We start from the raw sequence: 22,351 nt of genomic DNA, 5'->3' as shown, positions 1-22,351 counted from the left end.
GCACTTTCAGTTTACCATGCTCCCCTTTGGCCTTACCAGCATCCCTCAAGTGTTCACGAAAGTGATGGCGGTGGTTGCAGCTTATCTGCAGAGGTGGGGGATTTCAGTCTTTCCCTACCTCGATGACTGGCTGTTGAAGGCTGACAAGCCCAAGAAAGTCATCTCCCACCTTCAGACTCCAGCAAACCTCCTGCACATGCTGGGGCTCAATATAAACATGCCGAAGTCACACGTGACCTCCTCTCAGATGCTCCCTTTCATATGAGCTGTTCTGGACACAGCGCAGTTTCTGGACTATCCTCCCGTTCAGCAGTCCGGGATATTCAGGCTATGATGCTGATGTTTCTATGTTCTGATGCCTCTATCCTGGGTTTTGGCGAGAATGACTCTGAGGCTGCTGGGCCTCATGGCCTCCTGCATCCTGCTAGTGACACATGCCAGATGGCATATGCGGGCTCTGCAGTGGGACCTGAAGTTCCAGTGGGGGCAGCATCAAAGAATCTTTCCGGCAAGGTTCAGATCTCAGAGGGGACTGATAGAGATCTGCAGTGGTGTATTGCGAATCAAGATTGGTCAAAGGCAGATCCCTCTCCCTTCCTCAACCAGAATTTACAATAGTGACAGATACGTCACTTCTGGGCTGGGGCGGCCACATGGGAGAGGTGGAATTCAGAGGCCTCTGATCTGGACTCCACATCAACCTGCTGGAGCTCCTGGTGATCAGACTTGCGCTGAAAGCATTCCTTCCGTCTATCAAGGGGAAAGTGGTGCAGGTTTTCATGGTCAACACCACTGTCTTGTGGTACTGCAACAAACATGGCGGTGTGGGGTCCTGGACCCTTTGTCAAGAGGCGCTGCGCCTCTGGACGTGGGTGGCACATCAGGGCATTTCTATGGTGGTTCAACATCTGGCTGGCTCTCCGAACGCCAGAGCAGACAAACTCAGCCGTCAATGGATAGTCTATCACGAATGGCTTCTCCATTCGGAGGAGGCACAAGGCCTCTTTCAGCAGTGGAGAAAGCCTTGGTTAGATCTGTTTGCCTCTGCAGAGAACGCGCAATGTCTGCAGTTTTGCCCGTTGGAGTTTCCAAGGCGGTTCTCGCTCGGCGATGCTTTTTCATCTTAAGTGGAGCTCAGGCCTCCTGTATGCCTTTCCGCCAATACCACTTCTTCCCAGAGTTCTAAAGAAGATCAGGAACGACTGGGCCCAATTTATTCTTGTGGCTCCGGACTGGGCACGGAGAGTATGGTATCCAGAGCTATTGAGCATGGCCACAGATCCTCCAATCAGACTGTCCCTTTGGGAGGATCTTCTGTCACAGCAGCAGGGGACGGTTCTTCACCCGAACTCGTCCAGTCTCCCCTTCTTGCATGGAGATTGAACGGCGGCAAGTGACTGCTTTTGACCTTCCGCTGGGAGTCTGCGATGTTATCTTGGCAGCCAGATGTCCCTTCACCAAAATGGTATACGCCTGATGTTGGCATAAATTTGTGGCATGGTACACGGACAAGTCAGTTGATCCTCTCTAATGCCCCTCTTTCTGAGGTTCTATTGTTCATTCTTTCCTTAGCCCATCAGGGTTCTTATTTGGGCACTCTTAAAGGCATGACAGCTTTTTTTTTAGATTGCTAGATCAACCTTCTCTTTTCAAATCCCGTATTGTGGGGAGATTCCTCAAAGGTCTTACTCATTTGTATCCTCCCACTCCATTTATTATGCCTCAGTGGGACCTCAATCTTGTCTTCACTTACTTGATGCGTACTCCATTTGAGCCATTACACAATTGTCCTCTGCGGCTCCTTACCCTCAAGACTGTCTTTCTGGTGGCTATCACCTCTCTGATCGCAGAGTAAGTGAGCTCCAGGTTCTTTCTTCGAAGCCTCCATTGTTGTCTGTACATCCTGACAAAATAATTCTACTTATGAGGGCTTCCTTCCCAAGGTTGTCACACCTTTTCACATTGGCCAATCTATCACTTTGCCTTCTTATTGCACTCCCGCACATCCTTCTCATGAGGAGGAGAGACTCCACCGTCTGGTTCCAAAAAAAAGCATTGGCGTTCTCTCTTAAACGCACTAAACGTTTCCGGGTGGACGATCATCTCTTCGTTGGGTATGTGGGTGCGAAAAAAGGGAATGCAGTGCAGAAGCGTGCCATCTCACAATGGGTGCTTCTCTGCATCACAATCTTCTGTACTTTGGCAAAGAAGCAACCTCCAAAGGATTTGCGTGCTCACTCAACCAGAGTAACTGCTGCTACCACAGCGGTAGCCCGCGGAGTTCCTGTCCTGGACATCTCTTAGGTAGCAACGTGGGCATCCTGGCACACATTTACTAAACGTAGTTGCAGATTGCTTACCGACCCACCCATCCTCCCCGCTTGTGAACTGATTTCTAGGGATAGGGATTGCCCTTCTAGGGCATTAGCTCAGGCACACTACTTCAGTGTGCTTCATGGCTCCGTGCTTTGGCGTGGAAGGTCGTGAAAAGAAACTGACATCACTGCGCTGAGGCGGTGCCTATATTCAACCCAGTCATCACAGCAACCACGACGCCAACGATGGATGCAGAGTTAACCGACGCCACCTAATGGCGCGCAAGGGTACTGCTCGAAGAAAAGTCTCCGGATCCAGTCTGATGCCTGGGGGAAATTCTAAGGTAAGGAATCTGCAACTAGAATATGTCTCTACCAGATAATTTGTTACTGAAGGTAAGTAACTTGTTCTTCATGGAAGAAGAAAGATGGTGGTTCCCTCATCACTGGTGTTTTAGGTGAGATACCTTCTGAGTCAGCAGAACAATTTATTTTTAGACAATATAATCCGTGTTTAAACAAAATATAGATAATTATTATTCTGTGTTATTGCCATGCTGGAAAACTGGGCTTCGAAGCCACAACATTGGGAAATAAAATTGTATGTATTGGCAGAGAAATGTTTGTTTTGTGTCAGCACTACCTGACCAGTGGATTATTGGATAGCTGTGCTCTGCTTTTTGGTTATGATATAGAAAATATTTACAATTTGACAAATAGATACTCACAAGTAAGAAATGCACAGTGCAACCAGTGACTCGCACTCGAGCCTGTAGCGCCTGCTTCGGGGCATCCACTCCTTTAAATGAGGGTAACAGTGACGGATGAATATTCAGTATCTTCCCTAAAAACAGAAATGCTGATGATGATCAAGTTTAGTTCATTGCTTTTATGCAGAAGCATTTCACGTGTGGTACAACAAAATCAGACTAGTAATATGAATTTTCTTTAATTAGAAGGATTACTTTAATTAGAAGGATACAGGTTGGTCTTTGGTACGTAAAAAGTAAAGCATCAGGTAAGAAAAATGTGAATTTCGTCAGTGACTGAGAAAATGGACCGAATTGGGCGTCTGGCCATAAGGTCCAAGTCAGAAGATAGTGGTGTGAGAAAAGGGAGCAAGTTTGTCCAACATCACAACAAAACAACCAGCATATAGTAGTACCAACTCAAAACCTCTGGCAAAAAAGGGTAGTGTAGAAAAAGAAAACCTAATTCTACTAACTTCCCTAGTCAGTTTTAGGGGTAGTGCAAGCCAACAAAACCATAGCCATGTGACTGCATATTTGTTGATTCCACGAGGATCTTACTTCAAGGTCTTTTAGAATTCTAGCAAGGCAATAGCTTATACGAGGGGCCTGATTCTGACAAGTTTTGACTCGCAAGTATGACAGAGATACAGAAAAATCGAATTCTCTGCTCACAAATCTGGACCCAAATTCACAAAGATGGGAAATGGTGAATGAAAACTTGTCCTGTGGGCAGATTGGAGGCATGCAGTTTTTTCTGCAGTCCCGGAGGAGACCAGATAAATGATTCATGCAAATGAGGTAAGCAACCACATCCGTAGGTGTGTAGGATTTCACAAAAATGTGCCCTCTTCCTTCCACTTAGAAATTTAAACTTGGTCTAAGTGTGTAGAAAATGTAGGAAAGTGCATGGGACACTTTCATTTAACTAGGACTTGAGATGAAAACAATAAGTGAAAATGTATTTGGATACATTTCAGAAATATCTTAACCTTGTGCATGTGGATTCCTGGTCACTGCAGAGAATCCACACAAATTGGTGTGAGGCAAACCGATGTCTGCTATACAAGTTACATGACCACGTTTTTACCTTATACATGCCTAATGTTAATGTGGTTTTCAATCCGTAAGTGTTGGATTGGTGTACATTTCTGGGGAAAAAATCTCTTTTATGAAGTTTTACCTTTTGTGCATATGCTTGTCATCTCCGTTTACAGCTATTTAGGTAACGATCTAGCATCACTTTTCGCTTTATTTGAGTCGGGAAGAGTGGTATGTCTGAGTGAAGATACCGTTCTGCCTGCTTCTGAGTGACCCCTTTGTAATTTTGGTCTGAAAACACCAGACCTAGTACAAACTAGCAGGACGCTGTGCAGGAACAGAAACACTGCTCATCAAAGGGAAAGCAGACAACTGTTCTCCGGGCATTCAGCACACCACACTTGTGTCACCCACACCATAACCTACTGTCTCTAAAGTCCACCACACCACCAGCAACTAGAACTGTGGTCCTGAGGCACAGAAGTTGAAGTGAAATCCAATATCAAGAAGGGTCGAGACCAGTAAAATTGAGGAAAACGTTATTAGTTCTAAACCATAATACCTTGGAGCAACAAAGGTAAGGTGCACACTGTACCAGCTGAAGTTACAAAAGTCACAACTGCGTCTCCAATATGAACCATATTCCTCATCCCCACCCCACAGTGTTCCACCAGTACCATACATTTCACACGCGTCTGACTTCCTTCATAATACCAGCAATATCATGGGGAGCCCCAACAGTATCCACTTCCCGTCATTATCTCCCAATTCTGAGAAGCTCTCTGGCAGCCATCCAACACACAACCTGCCATGGCTCCATTGCGTGAATATAGGGGCACATTACGACATTTGCAGTAAGTGCCGCCTACTGCCACGGTGATGGCTGCCAAAAGACCGTTGCCGTGGCTAACATCCATCTGCCAAATTATGACCACAGCAGGATTTCCGCCACAAGAAGGGTGGAAATCCAGCTGCGGCCATACTGGCGGATGGTGTTAAGGTGGCGCTGCTACCACCAGTAGCGCCACGCCAGTAGACTGCCGCCAGTAGTATTATGAAATACAATACAGCCTGGCGGTGTTCTGCTGGCGGTAGCAGCGCCCAGTCCTGTCCCCTGCCGGAAGACCCCCCTGGATGCAGGTAAGTTGGGTTTCCGACATGGGAGGGAGGTGAGGGGTGTCGTGTGTGGGAGTGTGTGCGTGAATGCGAATGTGTGTGTAGTGTTGTTTGCATGTGTGAGAATGCATGTATGAATGGAAATGTGAATGCATGTCTGCATGTCAGTGTGAATGTGGTACTGATGTGTGCTTGAATGGATGCATGCGTGTATGCCTGTGTGAGTGAGTTTGTGTGTATGTGTGGTGCGTGTCTGCGAGTGTGCGTGTATGGGGTGGGGGATATGAAGGGGGAAGCGTGGTTGGCGGGGGTGTCAGGGGAGTGTTGGGGGGTGGACCTCCTATCAGTGACAGGTAAGGAGTTCCCTGTCACTGGTAGGGCCTACCGCCATGGTTTTCGTGGTGCATGAAAACCATGGTGGTAGGCAGGGTCAAAATGCCGCCGGCGGTACATTAGTGGCCGCTGGGCTGGAGATTCTTATCTCCGGCCCAGGGGCTGCTACCGCCATGGTGGTAGGTGTGGTATAAGCCAACCCGCCAATGTCATAATGTGGCGGTATGTACCGCCAGCCTGTTATTCGCCATTCCAGCCTGTTTCATTAGCATATTACAGAGGAGGAATTACTTGTCAGAATAGGTACTTACGGCTTGCTGTAGCCCCTAGCTCATGATTGGGCCTTTAGTGGGGTACTGCCTTAACCGAAAAGTCCCCACGTTGTCCTGCCTTACTGTTTTCAAGTACTTTTCCCTATCGCTAACTGCACAATTGAGGGTGTTGAGTTCTTTAGACGGTAATAATCTTGCAGCACTAAATACCTCTCACTGTCTAACTTTTTGTATAGATTTCAACATCAATAATTGTCGATTATTTTGGCGATGACCACATGACCCCTTTGAGCTAAAGAAACTAACCTCGAACAAACTTCCTTCAGAGGGACCAATCTACCATTGTTTCAAGAAATTAATTCTACATCCACCTCACCTTTAACTATGTAGTATGCACATGACCCGGTCCATTTTCAATTCACTCGTGAATCCTTTAAAACACCTCTTGAGACTCCTGCTCACTTACTTATTCTGTTACCCCATTACAGTCTCAAAAGGTTAACGTTCATTTGTTTTCTTCTGCATTTTTAATGAATCGCTACTTTACCATAGAGGTGTTACAGAGAAACAATATCAAGATGCCCAGCATTCGTTACAGAGAGCTTTCATATAATGATATCATATGAACAAAGAACATTTCCATTAAAGTTATATCCCAGCAAAACTGCTTCAGAAAACCAGATAAGCGTTTTTTGAAAACCATGCATTCACATCCTGGGATAGTTCATTCAGTGTTGTAGGAGATGCCTTGTGATACCTGAGCTAGTCCACAGACTGTGACATGTCTACTGGATAATTTAGGATAGCCTTTGGTACAGATTGTTGGCAAATGGACAGAGATTACTCGTCACTTCCTTTTTGACCAGTTTCCTCACATGCATGTTAGAAATGGTAAAGTTTTCAAGAAACTGAAACTTCAGCCTTGGCCAGAAAGAAATTACTTACTCCCTGTTAGTACCATAAGGACTCTGTTTGTGACAGTGGTGGACGCACCAAAAAGCCTTAGGGAAGTGACACAAGCAAAGTTTTTTTGTGTTTGCTCTTTCCACTTGTGAGGTACATCTGGTTCAAAACAATTGATCCCACTTGTACAAATGTCAGTTGCAGACCCAATAATACTGAAGCGTCACATGGTTAGTGAGAGCACAGTCCGGCACATACTTCTTCTGTGAGTAGAATAGTAAACTCGGATATCTACCTTTACAAACTGACTTATGAATGTTCCAGTTCAGATAGTTTGATTTTTTTCATGTTGGATTCCAAACTCTTGTCTTTTGTTCGTTCAGGAGACATCACTATATTTGTGTGGTTTTATTGATAAAATGCATATGTATCATGTTAGAAATGGGGTCTCTGGTTGGCAGACAGCTTGCACTCTGTCCAAGCAGGGACCCTCAATCTAGTCAGGCTAAGGGAGTTACACTCCTAAGACAACCCCTGCTCACCCACTTGGTAGCTAGGCGCAAGCAGTCAGGTTTATCTCAGAGGCAATGTGTAAAGTATTGTATACCAACACATAGTAATACAGTGAAAACACTAAAAAAGGGACACACCACAAGTTTAGAAAAATACCCAATATTTATCTAAATCAAACACCACCAAAATGACAAAAATCCAACATACTCAAGCAAGGTAATGTATTTTAAAGTTAAAAAGAGTCTTAATCCATAGAAATCAATGGATGCTTTGTTTTTTAACAAAGTAACTGTTTTGCCAAAAATAAAGCCACGCGGCCGTGCCTGCATTGGAAAAGTCACTGATGCATCAATTCCTTACTCGCAAGTGAAGCCGTGCGTCATTTCTTCTCCGGTAGGGTAGGAGATGCATTGTTTTTCTCTCCCTCAGAACAGCGATACGACGATTTCCAGACCGGCAACCTCGGATCCGCGCAGGTTCTCTGTGGTTTTGATGCCCAGCGACAATGTGTGTGAAATTCTGGCGCACTGTGGTGAAGAGCTGCACTGCGTGGGTGATGTATTGATTTTGGCAGCCGCACATGGGTGTTGCATCAATTCCCCAGCCACGATGAAGGTGGTGGGTCGATTTGTTTCAGCATTTTCTCCCACACAGCTCCTGTGCATGGATTTCAGTCTTGGTTCCACCAGCATCTCCTTTCAAGGTCTCAAGGACTGGATTGGGCATCACTTGGCAGGTTAGGGGTCTCAGCAAGAGTCCTGGTGCTGGCAGAGGAAGTCTTTGATGGCCCTGAGATCTCAGAACGGGGGGCAAGCTCAGTCCAAACTCTTGGAGTCCCTTCACAAGCACGAAAACATAGCAAAGTCCAGTCTTTGTCCTCTCAAAGGCAGAAGCAGCAACTGCAGGCCAACCCAGCAAAGCACACTCACAGGCAACGGGGTAGTTCTCCTTCTCTAGCTCTTCAGCTCTTCTCCTTGGCAGAGTTCCTCTTGGTCCAGAAGTAATCTAAAAATCTGGGGTTTTGGGTCCACTACATATACCCATTTCCGCCTTTGAAGTAGGCAAACTTCAAAGTTAAGTCTCTGTTGTTCACAAGATCATGCCTTGCCCAGGCCTGACCCCAGTCACACACCAGGTGGTTGGAGACTGCATTGTGTGAGGACAAGCACAGCCCTTTCAGGTGTTTCAGCTCCTCCCTCCCCACCCTAGCCCAGGAGACTCTTTAGGATAGGCAAGCTACACCCCAGCTCCCTTTATGTCACTGTCTAAAGAATTCACAAACAGCCCAACTGTCAGTCTGACCCAGATGTGGATTTTACAGGCAGGCACAGAATGGTTAAGCAAGAAAATGCCCACTTTTTAAAAGTGGCATTTTCAAACTGACAATCTAAAACATCTTTACCCAAAGGATGTATTTTTAAATTGTGAGTTCAGAGACCCCAAACTCCATATTTCTATCTGCTTCCAGTGGAAAACTGAACTTAAAAAATGTTTAAAGGCAGTCCCCTTGTGAACCTATAAGAGAGATAGGGCTTGCAGGAGTGAAAACCGAATTTGGCAGTATTTCACTGTCAGGACATGTGAAACACATCAGTACATGACCTACCCTTAACATACACAGCACCCTGTCTACAGGGCTACCTAGGGCCTACCTTAGGGGTGCCTTACATGTACAAAAATGGAAGGCTTGGGCTTGGCAAGTGGGTACGCTTTCCAGGTCAAATAGGCAGTTTAAAACTGCACACACAGACACTGCATTGGTAGGTCGGACTCATGTTTACAGGGCTACTCGTGGGTTGCACAGTCAGTGCTGCAGGCCCACTAGTAGTATTTGATTTACAGGCCCCTGGGCACCTCTAGTGCACTTTACTAGTGACTTACTACTGAATCAAATACGCCAATCATGGAAAAGCCAATTACACATACACAGGGAGCACTTGCACTTTAGCACTGGCCAGCAGTGGTAAAGTGCCCAGAGTACCAAAACCAGCAAAAGCAAAGTCCAGCACACAGTCAAAAACACAGGAAGCAGAGGCAAAAAGACAGGAGAACCCACACCAAGGATGTCAGGTCTAACATATCTTTTCAGCCATGAGAAAGTCTGGATGTGGTCTAATCAGGTGTCAGCAGCTTTCTGTGGTTGGTTTCATGATGAAACATTGACATTCTTCTCCATTTCAGTTCGGAAATCAACAATTTGAGTAGCGTAACATAATAAGTACTGTTGAATGTGCAACTGGCACTTGTGCTCATTGTAGACATAAGAGACTATAGGCCTGATTTAGGTCTTGGCACAGAGAATACTCCATCACAAACATGACGGATATCTCAACCACTGTATTACGATCCCCATAGGATATCATGGGATTGTAATACGGAATATCCATCACGTTTGTGATGGAGTACTCCCCTCTGCTAACATCAAAATCAGGCCCTATGTTGGCCATGAAGATTCTTTAAGTGCTAGATATTAACTTCATATATTACCTGCCCTACATTCTCTATTGATGTAATCCTGAATCCACACTTCTGTCTTATTATTAAGCGATTTTTTGCTACAAAGTTCAAGAATGTTTTAGTCTTACCATGCTCCTCCTTAGTTCTCCCAATCACTAGGATATTCGAGTGAAAAGCTTCACATAAGCATGCACACAAATACTCATGCCCACGCCTCACTTACCATTCCACTTTCTGACAAAGGGACCTGATAAAGACCTCGTGAATCCTGAAAGACAGATTAAGTCAATAGAGAAATCTTCCAGTACTTTGTTTAGTGTCCCTTCATATTCTGCTCGACTTCCAAACAATGTATGGTCCATCACCTTCAGTGGAGTGAAACAAAGAGCATGACGTTAGCCGCCTGGTAACACAGACGCACAGCTTTAGTTTGTGGACATCTTTCGATCAAAAGCTAATTAGAAACTAATTTTTTTGAAGAATATGTGGGAAATCTGAATTACTGCCTGTAGAAGGAACACAAGAAACAGCTATTACATGGGCAAAATGCAATTCTGTTTCCACAGAAACATCCACGATTTTATGAACCCACCTCATAAGTCCAACTGGTTACTGTTGGTAACTTAAAGAGGCCATTAGATTACTAGGCAAGTACCTTGATTCGATACACATAACCTGTTCCTTGCCCTTTATCTTGAGTCCTTGAAGTCTATTTCCCTCCCTATAACGCTCATAGTTGGTGAAAAAGTTGGAGACCTTTATTTTCATAAAACTTCTTTCTATCTTACTCCCATGGGTTGACTTCAAAGCGAGATAGTAGATCAGAAAACCGCTGCATTTCTTACTTCCCCAGATAAGACATTTCAGGAATTGAATCAATATATAATGTGAATGAGTTCACAAAGAAGTTGGTTTATCTGCAACCACGGTTTACTCCCTCAAACGGGTACAGATGTACATATTTCTGGAATTCACAAATGTTTTACGAAGTATTCAGCTGCAGGCTTCAATCGTGTTATTTTGAAAGGGCCCTATTTCAGTTCCTAACAACTATTGTTTTGATCAGTCTGGACAAATTATACAAAAGGAGAACAAAAGTATAATTTCTAATTGTGTTCCTGTTCGTCAGGGGTGAAGGACTTATTTGCCTATGTAGTGTAGACATCACAGTCACATCATTCTTTGGTTAAAAATGTTTTGTAATTAAAATTAAGCAATATAAGCAAATATTTAGCATGAGAAATTAATCAAATTGCAAGCAAAACTGATCATGGCAGAGGGCAAATTAATTCTTAAAAGTTGCTTTAGTTTACATAAACGGGACAATGTGCATGGTTAAAAATAATCTTAACATTCAATGCAGTTTGCTCCTACTCCGAACTCTATAAAACCATCCACTTTAACAAACAAGTAGATCCAATGTTCTGTCTAATCCTTCATGCCTTCAAAATGTATTTTATACTACTGTACTAGCTGCACCTGGATGATTCCTGTTCGAAATGGATATTTCTACCTCCATATTCATCACCTCTTCAATCTCTCCAGATGTCGGACTGGAATCAGAAACTTTAAACTTGGAAATGTTTATTTGATCTCCTGGACCCACTTCTCCTCCAACAATCCTCACTAAGCATTTCCTACAAATTAGAAGCCCATTCGTCATTAAAATAATTATTTACAAATTAGGAGACGCGAGGATGAGCCATGACACCTGGGTAGGCATGAGGGCCTTCCTAACACTTTTCTTGTATTTCTTGTCTCGGTACACTATAACCTCTTACATCTGGATTGCAATTTGGCTTGAGCACACTTGACTTGGAGGGGCCAGTACTTGGTGCCCATTCCCTCTCATTCCTCAGTTCCCTGCTTGAATGAGGGGACTTGAAATATGGGCCACCATTGACATGTTGCTGTCAAAACCGAAAAGAGCTGAAGTGCAGCAAGGTCTTTGTTTAGGGGAAGCTTTGATCATTGTCAGAAGTCCTTCTTTCCTGGAAAGAGAGTAGATCTGGAATGGCCTGGATTGCCTGTGATCCCCTGGGGGATATACTTCAATAAAGCATAGAGTTGTTCCTTTACAGACAGAAAAAACTGGAATCACATTAAAGTCTCTTTGGCAGTGTACGAGAGAACAGTATGTTAACAAATAATTATTCTTTATATTTAGTTATATGCTGCAAGAATTTTCTTTTTACTCATTTCCTATGACTCAAGAAAACTAGGCTTAAAGGCCTGCAGCTTCTCACTGGTAACACAACACCAGTTTTTTTTGCTACTCCTGCTCTCTTTACTGCCCTTTTTTGCTGCTCCTGCTCTGTCCCACCTTTTTGCTCCTGCTGTCTTTTCCACCCTTTTTCCTGCTACTCCCGCCCATTTCCGTCTGTTTTTCTTACTCTCTTCTTCAGTCTTTTCCCTATTGCTTTGTTCTCACCTTATGCCTTCATTCTTTTTTGCTCTTTTTTGGTTTTTCCTGCTGTCTTTGGGACCCTTTAGTTGGCTTTTGCTGCTGCCCTTTTTTGCCCTTTTGCTGCAACTTTCTTCTGCTCCCGCCTTTTCGCCAGCTCCACCCACTGCCATCTACTGCCCCTCCCACCAGCCAGGACCTACTTAATGGCGGCCGCAGCACGGCCATGCAGCAGAAACGCACAGTGGGTTCACCACTGGCGTGCCAAAGGCACAGCAAAGGCAAGCCCATCTGCACTCGTCCGCACCCAGCACCAGGAACCCTGTTCCAACCGTCACCCACAGATACATTTCTACTGCCCTCTGTGCCCTCGATGCAGCCATGAACACTGCCACTGTGCTGCACTCAACTCCATAGTAGGACTTTCACCTGCACCTTTTATTACTTCAGCTGCCACGCCCCACACCTCTCAACAACACCCCGTCCACTCAACATGCAACACCAGCTACCCACCACCACCTTGCATGCACCCTCCTCAACACTCACTCAGCAAACACGCCACTGAGGTCTGGGACCTTATTGACACTCTTATGCCCATCATCACCTTCCTAACTGAGATCTGGCTGAACCCTGCATCAACCCCAGAGATCGCCACTGCCATACCAGCAGGATACAGAATCACTCACCACTACCGCATCAACAAGCCAGGGGAAGAAATTACCATCATCCACAGAGATTCCATCAAATGCACCACTGCCAGAAATAACATCCCAGCGATGGAACCCCTCAACTTTACTATCCAAATGGGTGAGAAATCCACCATTAGGGGAACCCTTGTATACCATCCACTGGGACCTAGAACCACTTTCTTAAAACTCAGGACTACATCTTTCTGGGTACCTCAACTTCCACTAGGATGATATAACCGACCCTAGCAACATCAAACTCCTCGATAGACTGAACAACATTGGCCTAACTCAACTCATACACAAGCCCAAGCACAATGCAGGAGACTCGCTCAACCCTATATTCATCTCTAGCAACCACATCAAATATAGCCACTTCACCAAATTCACATGTACAGACCACTCATCATCACAATCCCCGTGCACCCCCACTCCCCAATGAAACCCAGCACCGTCCATCCCAATTGAAACAAAGCCTCAGAGACAGAGTGGGTCAACAACCTCGCCTTCAATTCGCCCAAACACCACAACAACGTGAACTGGGATATCCAAATTTTCAACACCTGGATCACTGACTGCACCAACATCATTGCCCCCATCAAGAACATGAAACACAGGAAATCCACCAAGCCAGCTGGTAAACCAAGGACCTCAGGACAGCCAAGCACCACTGCAAGCACCACAAGAGAAGGTGGCACACCAACAAAGACCCAGCTGACAGAACCACATACAAATCAGCACTCAATCTATATCACCATAAGCTAAGTGAGACACAAAGAAAGGCCTAGCATCGCACATCGAAGCTAACCCAAACAACAGTAAGGAACTCTCCTGCATAGTCAAGGAATTCAGCAACCCAGCAACAGCGAAAAGGAAACATCTTTCCCTCGCAGGGCCTATGCGAAAGCCTTGCAGATTTCTTCAAACTCAAAACTGCCAAAATCTTCACAAACTTCAACCCCCAACTGCAGCGTGAAGACTTCCTCAACGGCCTCCACACACATGACAATTCCAAGACTAACCACCTGGAACCACCTCATTACTCAGGACACTAGCACCATCATGAAATTCATTCAGTCAGGAGCCCCATCCGCCCTACGCCCCACCACATCTTCAACCTAGGAGCATCAATGATCGGCCTTGAACTTTCCAACCCAATCAACAACTCCCTGGATTCTGACACTTTCCCAGAAGGCTGGAAGTATGCAAAAATCAAACTCCTGCTCAACAAACCTTCAGTAGACTTCAACAAACTCAGCAACTACAGACCCTTTTCTCTGCTCCCTTTCTCGGCAAAAGTCATCAAAGAAGCCATCAACCAGCAACTCACCATATACTTGGAACACAATCAACTCCTGGAAGAGTCCCAATCCGGATTCCACAGCAACCGCAGCACAGAGACAGCCCTAATTGCGGGCACAGATGACATCCAAGCCCACCTTTACTAAAAAGAGACACCCGCCCTTATCCTCCTAGATCTCTCAGCAGCCTTCCATACTGTCTCCCAGCACACACTCATCACCAGACTTCACAACAGATATCCGAGGAGCCGCCTTCAGATGGATTGCCTCCTTCCTCACTGACCGCGCAGAACAAATCCACCTTCCACCCTTCACCTCCAAACCCAAACTAATCTCCAATGAGTCCCTCGAGGCTCATCGCTCAGACCCACCCTCTTCAACATATACATGTGCACTCTTGCCAACATAGTCAGATCCCACGGACTCAACATTATATCCTATCCCAAAGTCACATAGCCCATCCTCTACCTCTCCAAAAACTCTACCTGCCCCAAAACTCCATTTCATGATCAGTGTTGCCAAATGGATCAGGAATAGCTGCCTCAAATTCAACAGAGACAAGACTGAAGTCTTGATCTTCAGCAGCAACAACTTCCCCTGGCTCCTGGTGGCCTATAGAACTGTGGGGCACTCCAAACCCAGCTGAGCACAGCAGGACTCTCTGTATCATCCTGGACAGCAAACTTACCATGAGGTCCCAAGTCAATGCAGTGTCGTCCTCCTGCTTCTTCACCCTGCATGTTTTGTAAAAATTTCAAGTGGCTTCCCCAAAACACGAGACACACCATCACCCATGCCCTTGTCACCAGTCGACTGAGCTACGTAAACACTCTCTACAGTCAAAGACTACAGACCTTTCCAGAACGCCGCAGCCAGACTCATCCTGGATCTCCACTGTAACACCAACACCACCCTCTACCTCAAAAAACTCCAATGGCTCCCTGTTCAGAAGAGATGCCAGTTCAAGCTCCTCTCCTACATGCGCAAGGTCATGCACAACTCCAGACCCGCCAACATCAACCACTGCCTGAGAGTCTACAAACCCTCCAGACACCTCTACTCTGCCTCCATTGTGCTGGTCCATATCCCCGCATACAAAACAACAGATTTGGAGGACGCTCCTCCTCCTACCTCAGCCAAAGCCTGGAACAGCCTTCACCTGCACCCCAGGACCTTGCCTACTCTACAGGAGTTCCGTAGGACACTGAAAACCTGGCTCATTGACTGAGACCCTGAACCATGCCAGTGCCTGGATACCCTCAGAGGTGACAAGTCGACTGATTGAGCACAAAAGCTCAAGTTACCATTTTAAATGTACATATCTGATGTAAGCACTATTTAGCTGTACCTACTGTGTGCAAAGCATAAGATGGCTGTCAGGGTTAAACCTTTCATTTTAAACATAAGTTTCAGTTTTCCCTTTTAACATCCACAACTAGTTTAGAGTGCTAAATGGCTCTTCTTACGCTTATGTTGCTGGGTTTACTTCAAATATGGGTGGGCAGAAAGGTTTGCTGTAAGTTTCACATTTTGAATTTATTTGACTTTTAAGCATTATTTGTGCGTATGTTTCAGCTGGTTTTGGAAAAAGTCAAGCGTGCCAATTTGAGTGCAAACATTTTTTCATGTGTTTTGCAAGTGCACACTCAGTCAGAGCGCTAAATGGCTCTTCTTACGCTTATGTTGCTGGGTTTACTTCAAATATGGGTGGGCAGAAAAGTTTGCTGTAAGTTTCACATTTTGAATTTATTTGACTTTTAAGCATTATGTGTTCGTATGTTTCAGCTGGTTTTGGAAAAAGTCAAGCGTGCCAATTTGAGTGCAAACATTTTTTCATGTGTTTTGCAAGTGCACACTCAGTCAGAGCGCTATAGCAGTTCCCCATTGGCAAGAATTCTAAATACTAGATTTCCAGACAAAAAAAAGAAGAGGGGCGGTACCATGGAAAAGATGGATTTCTTACAGCTAGTAATTTCTGTAACCGTTACACAGCAGTCAAGTAAATACCTGTGACGAGTGACACGTTCAGCTAGTCCTGTTTTTATAGTCCACAAGGTATGTCCAACTCTGGGACTTATAATTTCTCCTGCAACAGTAAGTATGAACATAAAAGGTAATGAAAAAGAGTGCTTTTGGCTAAATAATCAGAATTGGCAGAAGGTGTCACATATCACATGTACCGCCTTACAACTATATCCTTGTACAGAGATTTTAAAAGTTAACCAAATAAGTCTGTTGCATCAGGGATAGAATGTTCCACCAAAGGGCTTTAAATTAGCATTATATTGAATTCTTGAGAATGATTGCCGCACCAGCCGATTGAACTAAAGAGTAAATATAAGAAGAAGAAAATTAATGGACTGTTCTAAAATGCCATAAATGGGGTCTTGTCACATGATGGTAAACCTCATATCCATAGGCAAAAGGGTTTGTAAATAATAATCGTTTTTATTTTGGTTGCTATCCATACCACACTTTGACTATTTCTAAGTGCTGTAAATAACAGATGATACTATTACTTCCTCTTTCTAGAATCTTGTGAGGGCATTATATAAAAATAATAATATGTCAGCAGTTACATATTTTTCATATTGCATAAAAAACTTTTTCTTTTAAACTTTCAGATGTATTCATTTTAAATGTGTGTTTATCTGTAGACAATATTTTTTTGAGCAAAAGTGCTTCAAGTAGCATTAAGGAAAGCAGCATAGATCAAGTGAGTGTTTTGGGTTGGCAGTTCTTGGGTGAATAGCTGGGATGTGATCAGGGCTGGTTTAGGCACTGACAGTAAAACTACTAAATCAATTTACATGTACATTTACATGTTTACAAAGATTCTTCATAGCTAAACAGAAGAAGTGGAATATGAGGATGTTTTAAGGCCATCACACCAGTGTAGTTTGAAAATATTCACTTTGGGAGCCCCGATAAAAGGCCAGTAATTGGGAGTTGTAAAATATATCAGCACTCGTGGGCCTCAAGCTTAAAAGGATGGGATCTTAGAACAACTGTAAATGATGCTAAGGAGGTATGGCCATGAATTCAACTGGATGCTTGTTTCAGGGCACAAGCAGCTAAAAGGACCAAAAGTGGAAATGTAACTCTGGGAAGTTGGGGGACAAGTATGGGGTAAGAGTTTGTGGACAGCAATGAGTACTAGGTGATTGAGTGAGCACGATAGACAGTTGAAAGACAGCAAATCCCCTTAAAAACAAATCAGCCACTGGGCTCTGAGACATACAAACAGCCATTTTGCTCTGCTGCCAGTGGTAGGAGGTATACCACCGAGGTTGATTAGAAGAGATTTGGCCACATATATCACTTTGTACAGAAGAGCAATGAAGAACTTTTGGACACCCACAGTAATGTACCTAACGCCTGACAACTGAAGAGTGAGCTGGTGGTGGTATGCAACAGAAGGTGAATGTGTTTTTAATTGTTTTGGCAGTATTGGCAGTGGCAGGTATAAAGGCCTCAAGAGGCATCTCTGAATCAAATGGCACACGAGGTTCCTGTTTGAGGGGGAAGCGGCACTGAAATTGGGACAGGGTTTGAGAGAAGATGGGTGGATGGGGAAAAGTGATTTTGGCCAAATTTGAAAAATAAAGGTATCTCTTATAGCCGAGCATAGTGTGCAAGAGTACAAGACAATCAGGTGACAGACAGGAGTCATGCAATTCCTAATTTGATGTACAAGGGTGAGAATACATTACAGGCATAGAGGTTGCTAATGAATCCAGACGAGGGGCAACAGAGTGAGAAGACAATACATTTTGAGTGGTACCGAAAAGTGGAGTCATGGCAGAGGACTTCAGCTGAACACCAAGCCACTGACAAGCACTTAGCAAGAGTTGATGAGCACCATTTGAGAGATGTTTCAGCAAGGCCAGGCAATCCATGAATATGTAAAACAAGGTTGTCAGCTATTATTAAACAATTTGTGGATGCCATTGCTTAGTTGTAATATGAGGCCACTCTACCAATTTTGCAGGATACAGGATATTTATTTACAGTGTTTTTTGCCAGTAGTGACTATATAGAATGTCAGGGCATCATCTTGCGTGATCATTTTAGGAATGATCCTTTCCTCCGATCATCTGTGTCGAATGCATCAGGCAGGTGAAGACTGATGCAGGGGCGTCATGAACTGCCTCATCCACTTTAGCAGTTTGAGCTGGGGCTTGGTACCAGAGGCAGTTCTTTGTAACATGAAACGTTTGTATTGGTGATAATGGCTCCTTTTGATTCTCATCAGAAGCTCGTAAATACCAGTCCTTGTAGTGGAAGAAAGGGAGGTCAGAAAGGAAAGGTGGATGGGGAGGAGGAGTGGTGTAGAGAGGGATGGGGAGAAGATGGATGAAAAAAGATCAATGACTGGAGAGGAGGATGGATTGGAGGATGAATATAGAGAAGAATGTGTTGGGGATATGATGGATGGAGAGGTGGATACTTACAATAATAGATGGCTGGAGATAAGAATGAATCCAGTGATGAATGGAAAGAAGGAAGGACAATGGAGGATGTAGGGAAAACGTACAGATGGAAAATAGAAGGAAGGATGCATGGTAAGATGGAAGGGTGGATGGATATAGGAAAGTACAAGGATGGAGAGAAGGAAGAATAGATAAAGAAGCACAGACAGAAGGCTGTATAGATGAATGTGAAAAGACCGAAAGAAGAATACATGGAGAGAGTACAGAATGGATGCAAAAAAGGAGGCAAGAAAGATGGAGAGAAAGAAAGGACAAAAGACTCAAAGAAGGATGGAGAGAAAGAGGAAGGAATTTGCAGGCATTCAGAGTTTCCTCAGAGAGAGCAGTGCCACAAATGACTGCCGTCTTTGCTTGCCTCACATACTCGCTCAGTGCCACTTTGGATACGGATCTTTTCTTTTTCCAGCTAGTCTCTTGGATAGATGATTGTAGATGAGAGAAGAGAGAACTGTAGGGTGCTTTTGTCACAGAGACACAAAAGTTGTCTCAGTGGCTGGAGGAGGACACCTACTTGAAAGAGGTTGAATAAGTTATGTAACTAGAGGTAGCAAGTACATTTGTTTATGTTTGCACAGTTTGGGAAGCATTATCAGCGATTTGAAGTAGCTGAAAGGTGAACAGTTAATATATAAATAAACCTATTTATTAATTATGTATATTTATGAAATCTTGTTACCATGTGGTGGATCACCCAATCACAAATCAGTCATATACTTAAGAACTGGAGAAAAGAACATATAGACAGACATTTGACATCATTCCAGTGAAATAATCTTCCCTTCTTACCCTGGTAGGAATAGCTGCTCTTGCTGCTTTTTTCAGGTCCTCCACACCAAACCTGTTAGAGATGACGAGGGATATTTGTGTGCAGCTGTCCGGGTCCTTGGTGCTGGCTATTAGGGCTTCGAGGTGCGAGCCTCAGAACAAGAGGGGTTAGGACAAAAATAGGTTATTTTATAGTATTTACAGGAAGGGAGTGCTCCAACAAAGTGCAAAACGCATGTATGCCACTGTATCTCACTTAATGTACTTAACACAGAGGGCCCAGATACACACAGCACTATATTGAGCACTTACACAAATGTTTTGTTTCCGTTTGTAAAAATAGGTAGAATTAGAATTGTTGATGATGTGTATTTTCACCGGCTTAGTTATGTTCCATATGCGGTGTTGTACTTGATTTTATGGTTGAATAATATGGGAAGATGCTTTAGGAATTAGACACTAGACAGAACCAGGACTGGAGCGGGTAGAATAAACGGAGGATTGTGGGAGCACATATTGTATACTCAGAGAAATATATTTTGAATCAGCTGAAGAGATGATCTGCAGCTATGTTAAAATCCTTTTGTGATTTCTTGCTCACAGTTCAACACACGTTCTATCTCTCTCTCTCTCTATATATATATACATTAATTTCCACATGGCTGCAGTGCCTAATTTGATCATGCCTATGACCTGCTATATCTAGTACATCTGATACAATCTGTGTTAGAAGTTTTTTACAAACAGAAATGTTTCCTCCCTTTTTTAGGGTCGAGTCTGCGAGTGCACGCGTCTCTCTTGCGAGGCTCTGCTGTGTTCAGTAAAGGGCTTGGAGCCCACCTGTCGCTCATCATTTGTTGATCTGAGTGGCACTCTTCTTTACAGCCTCTTAATTTGTCAAGGCACGCTTGGCATAACCTCCTTTCTCTGGGTGGAGCAGAGATCAAGCACTATCAACTTAATTAGTGTCCGTTCACTGCCCCTGACGTGATCAGCGCACTATCTGTTCTTTTCAACTTCTAGTGCTCTGCAAACAGAAGGCTTGTAAAAAAAAGGCTTGTAGAAGACTGGCAAAAACGTGCCCAGCAGGACAAACAAAATTGAAAAGTTTTTATTTTTTAAAGCTAACTTTCTGTTATTTTGCCGAGTTGTCCTTTCTCTATTTCTTCTCATGTGTTCTTATGTTTTTGCTCCTTGTCAAAAGATGACAATTAACTTCTTCGAAATATGTGAGGCCTATTGCATTGCAAATGCTTGTTATCCTGTGGTATAAACAGCTATTACACACCCATCGTTCCCTCTTTTAGAGTAACTGTTGCTTCAGTAAGGCTCCATAGCATTGTGAAAGATGTAGTGCATGCATCTTTCATTTCGTTGTTCAGTTGTCATTAACTAGTAAAATACTGGTCATTATTTAATGAGGTGGCTTCCTTTGATTTAAGCAATTAGTACAATTCAATTCAGTTCAGGTAAAGTAATCTCTTGTCCTTTTGCATTCTTTAAGCTCCTCAGAGGAACTTAACTTTGAAGGATAGTTTGATAAGGGGTGTGCACAATTCATGTAATTTTTTTCCCCGTAATATCGTGAATTCAGTTTATTAGGTTGGTCAATTTATAGGCTGAATTAAGTCAGACATTATTGTCAAGGGTTTTGACACCCGAACCAAGGCCCATATCTATACTTTTTTAGCGCCACATTTGCGCCGCTTTTTGACGCACAAACGCCACAAAGTTACAAAATACAATTGAACTTTGCAAGTTTGCGCCACTTCTGCTTCAAAAAATGACGCAAATGCGCGCTAAAAAAGCATATATATGGGCCCAAGTATCTATGTTAAATTGCATCTCATTGTTCCACAGTTCCATACAAATCTTGGAAATTGTTGCACCATTACATTTTGCTCTAAATTGGCACATTTTAAACAGTTGCTAAGCACTGAAATTCCTGTATCATGTCATCATTTTCAGGAGAAAAAAAAATGAACGCCTCCATAAGCATAGAGTCTGTAAAATTCTTGAAATCATCTACAGGAGTTACTGACAATTGGAATTTATGAAACCATATAAGTCGTGATAATATATACTAATTGTGTGCATGTGCCATGCATTACTACAGTCAACATTTGTAGGAAAGTACCATCTTGCCTGGCATGTTACCCCCATATTTCACTGTATATATGTTGTTTTAGTTGTATGTGTCACTGGGACCCTGCCAGCCAGGGCCCCAGTGCTCATAAGTGTGCCCTGTATGTGTTACCTGTGTTATGACTAACTGTCTCACTGAGGCTCTGCTATCCAGAACCTCAGTGGTTATGCTCTCTCATTTCTTTCCAAATTGTCACTAACAGGCTAGTGACCAATTTCACTAATTTACATTGACATACTGGAACACCCTTATAATTCCCTAGTATATGGTACTGAGGTACCCCAGGGTATTGGGGTTCCAGAAGATCCCTATGGGCTGCAGCATTTCTTTTGCCACCCATAGGGAGCTCTGACAATTCTTACACAGGCCTGCCCTTGCAGCCTGAGTGAAATAACGTCCACGTTATTTCACAGCCATTTACCACTGCACTTAAGTAACTTATAAGTCACCTATATGTCTAACCTTTACCTGTTAAAGGTTGGGTGCTAAATTACTTAGTGTGTGGGCACCCTGGCACTAGCCAAGGTGCCCCCACATTGTTCAGAGCAAATTCCCCGGACTTTGTGAGTGCGGGGACACCATTACACGCGTGCACTATATATAAGTCACGACATATGTATAGCGTCACAATGGTAACTCCGAACATGGCCATGTAACATGTCTAAGATCATGGAATTGTCACCCCAATGCCATTCTGGCTCTAGCTCAGACCCGGGTACTGCCAAACTACCTTTCCCGGGGTTTCACTGTAGCTGCTGCTGCTGCCAACCCCTTAGACAGGTTTCTGCCCTCCTGGGGTCCAGCCAGGCTTGGCCCAGGAAGGCAGAACAAAGGACTTCCTCAGAGAGAGGGTGTTA

General features: G+C 44.0%; 1 protein-coding gene across 1 annotated transcript in view; it reads right to left on the bottom strand.

Moving 5' to 3' along the window:
• Positions 1-22,351, bottom strand: part of LOC138249601 (trifunctional purine biosynthetic protein adenosine-3-like) — a 249,449-nt gene that overhangs the window by 20,722 nt on the left and 206,376 nt on the right. The window contains exons 19-21 of the mRNA XM_069203543.1: positions 19,370-19,500; positions 9,923-10,064; positions 3,044-3,159 (exon numbers count right to left, since the gene is read on the bottom strand). Of these exons, the coding sequence (XP_069059644.1) occupies positions 3,044-3,159; positions 9,923-10,064; positions 19,370-19,500 (389 nt within the window). The remainder of the gene's footprint in view (positions 1-3,043; positions 3,160-9,922; positions 10,065-19,369; positions 19,501-22,351) is intronic.

Source organism: Pleurodeles waltl, chromosome 8 (assembly GCF_031143425.1).
Source record: "Pleurodeles waltl isolate 20211129_DDA chromosome 8, aPleWal1.hap1.20221129, whole genome shotgun sequence".
NCBI classification, from domain to species: domain Eukaryota; kingdom Metazoa; phylum Chordata; class Amphibia; order Caudata; family Salamandridae; genus Pleurodeles; species Pleurodeles waltl.
Note: the sequence above shows the minus strand (reverse complement) of the source record. Positions and strands in the feature narration are given on the sequence as shown.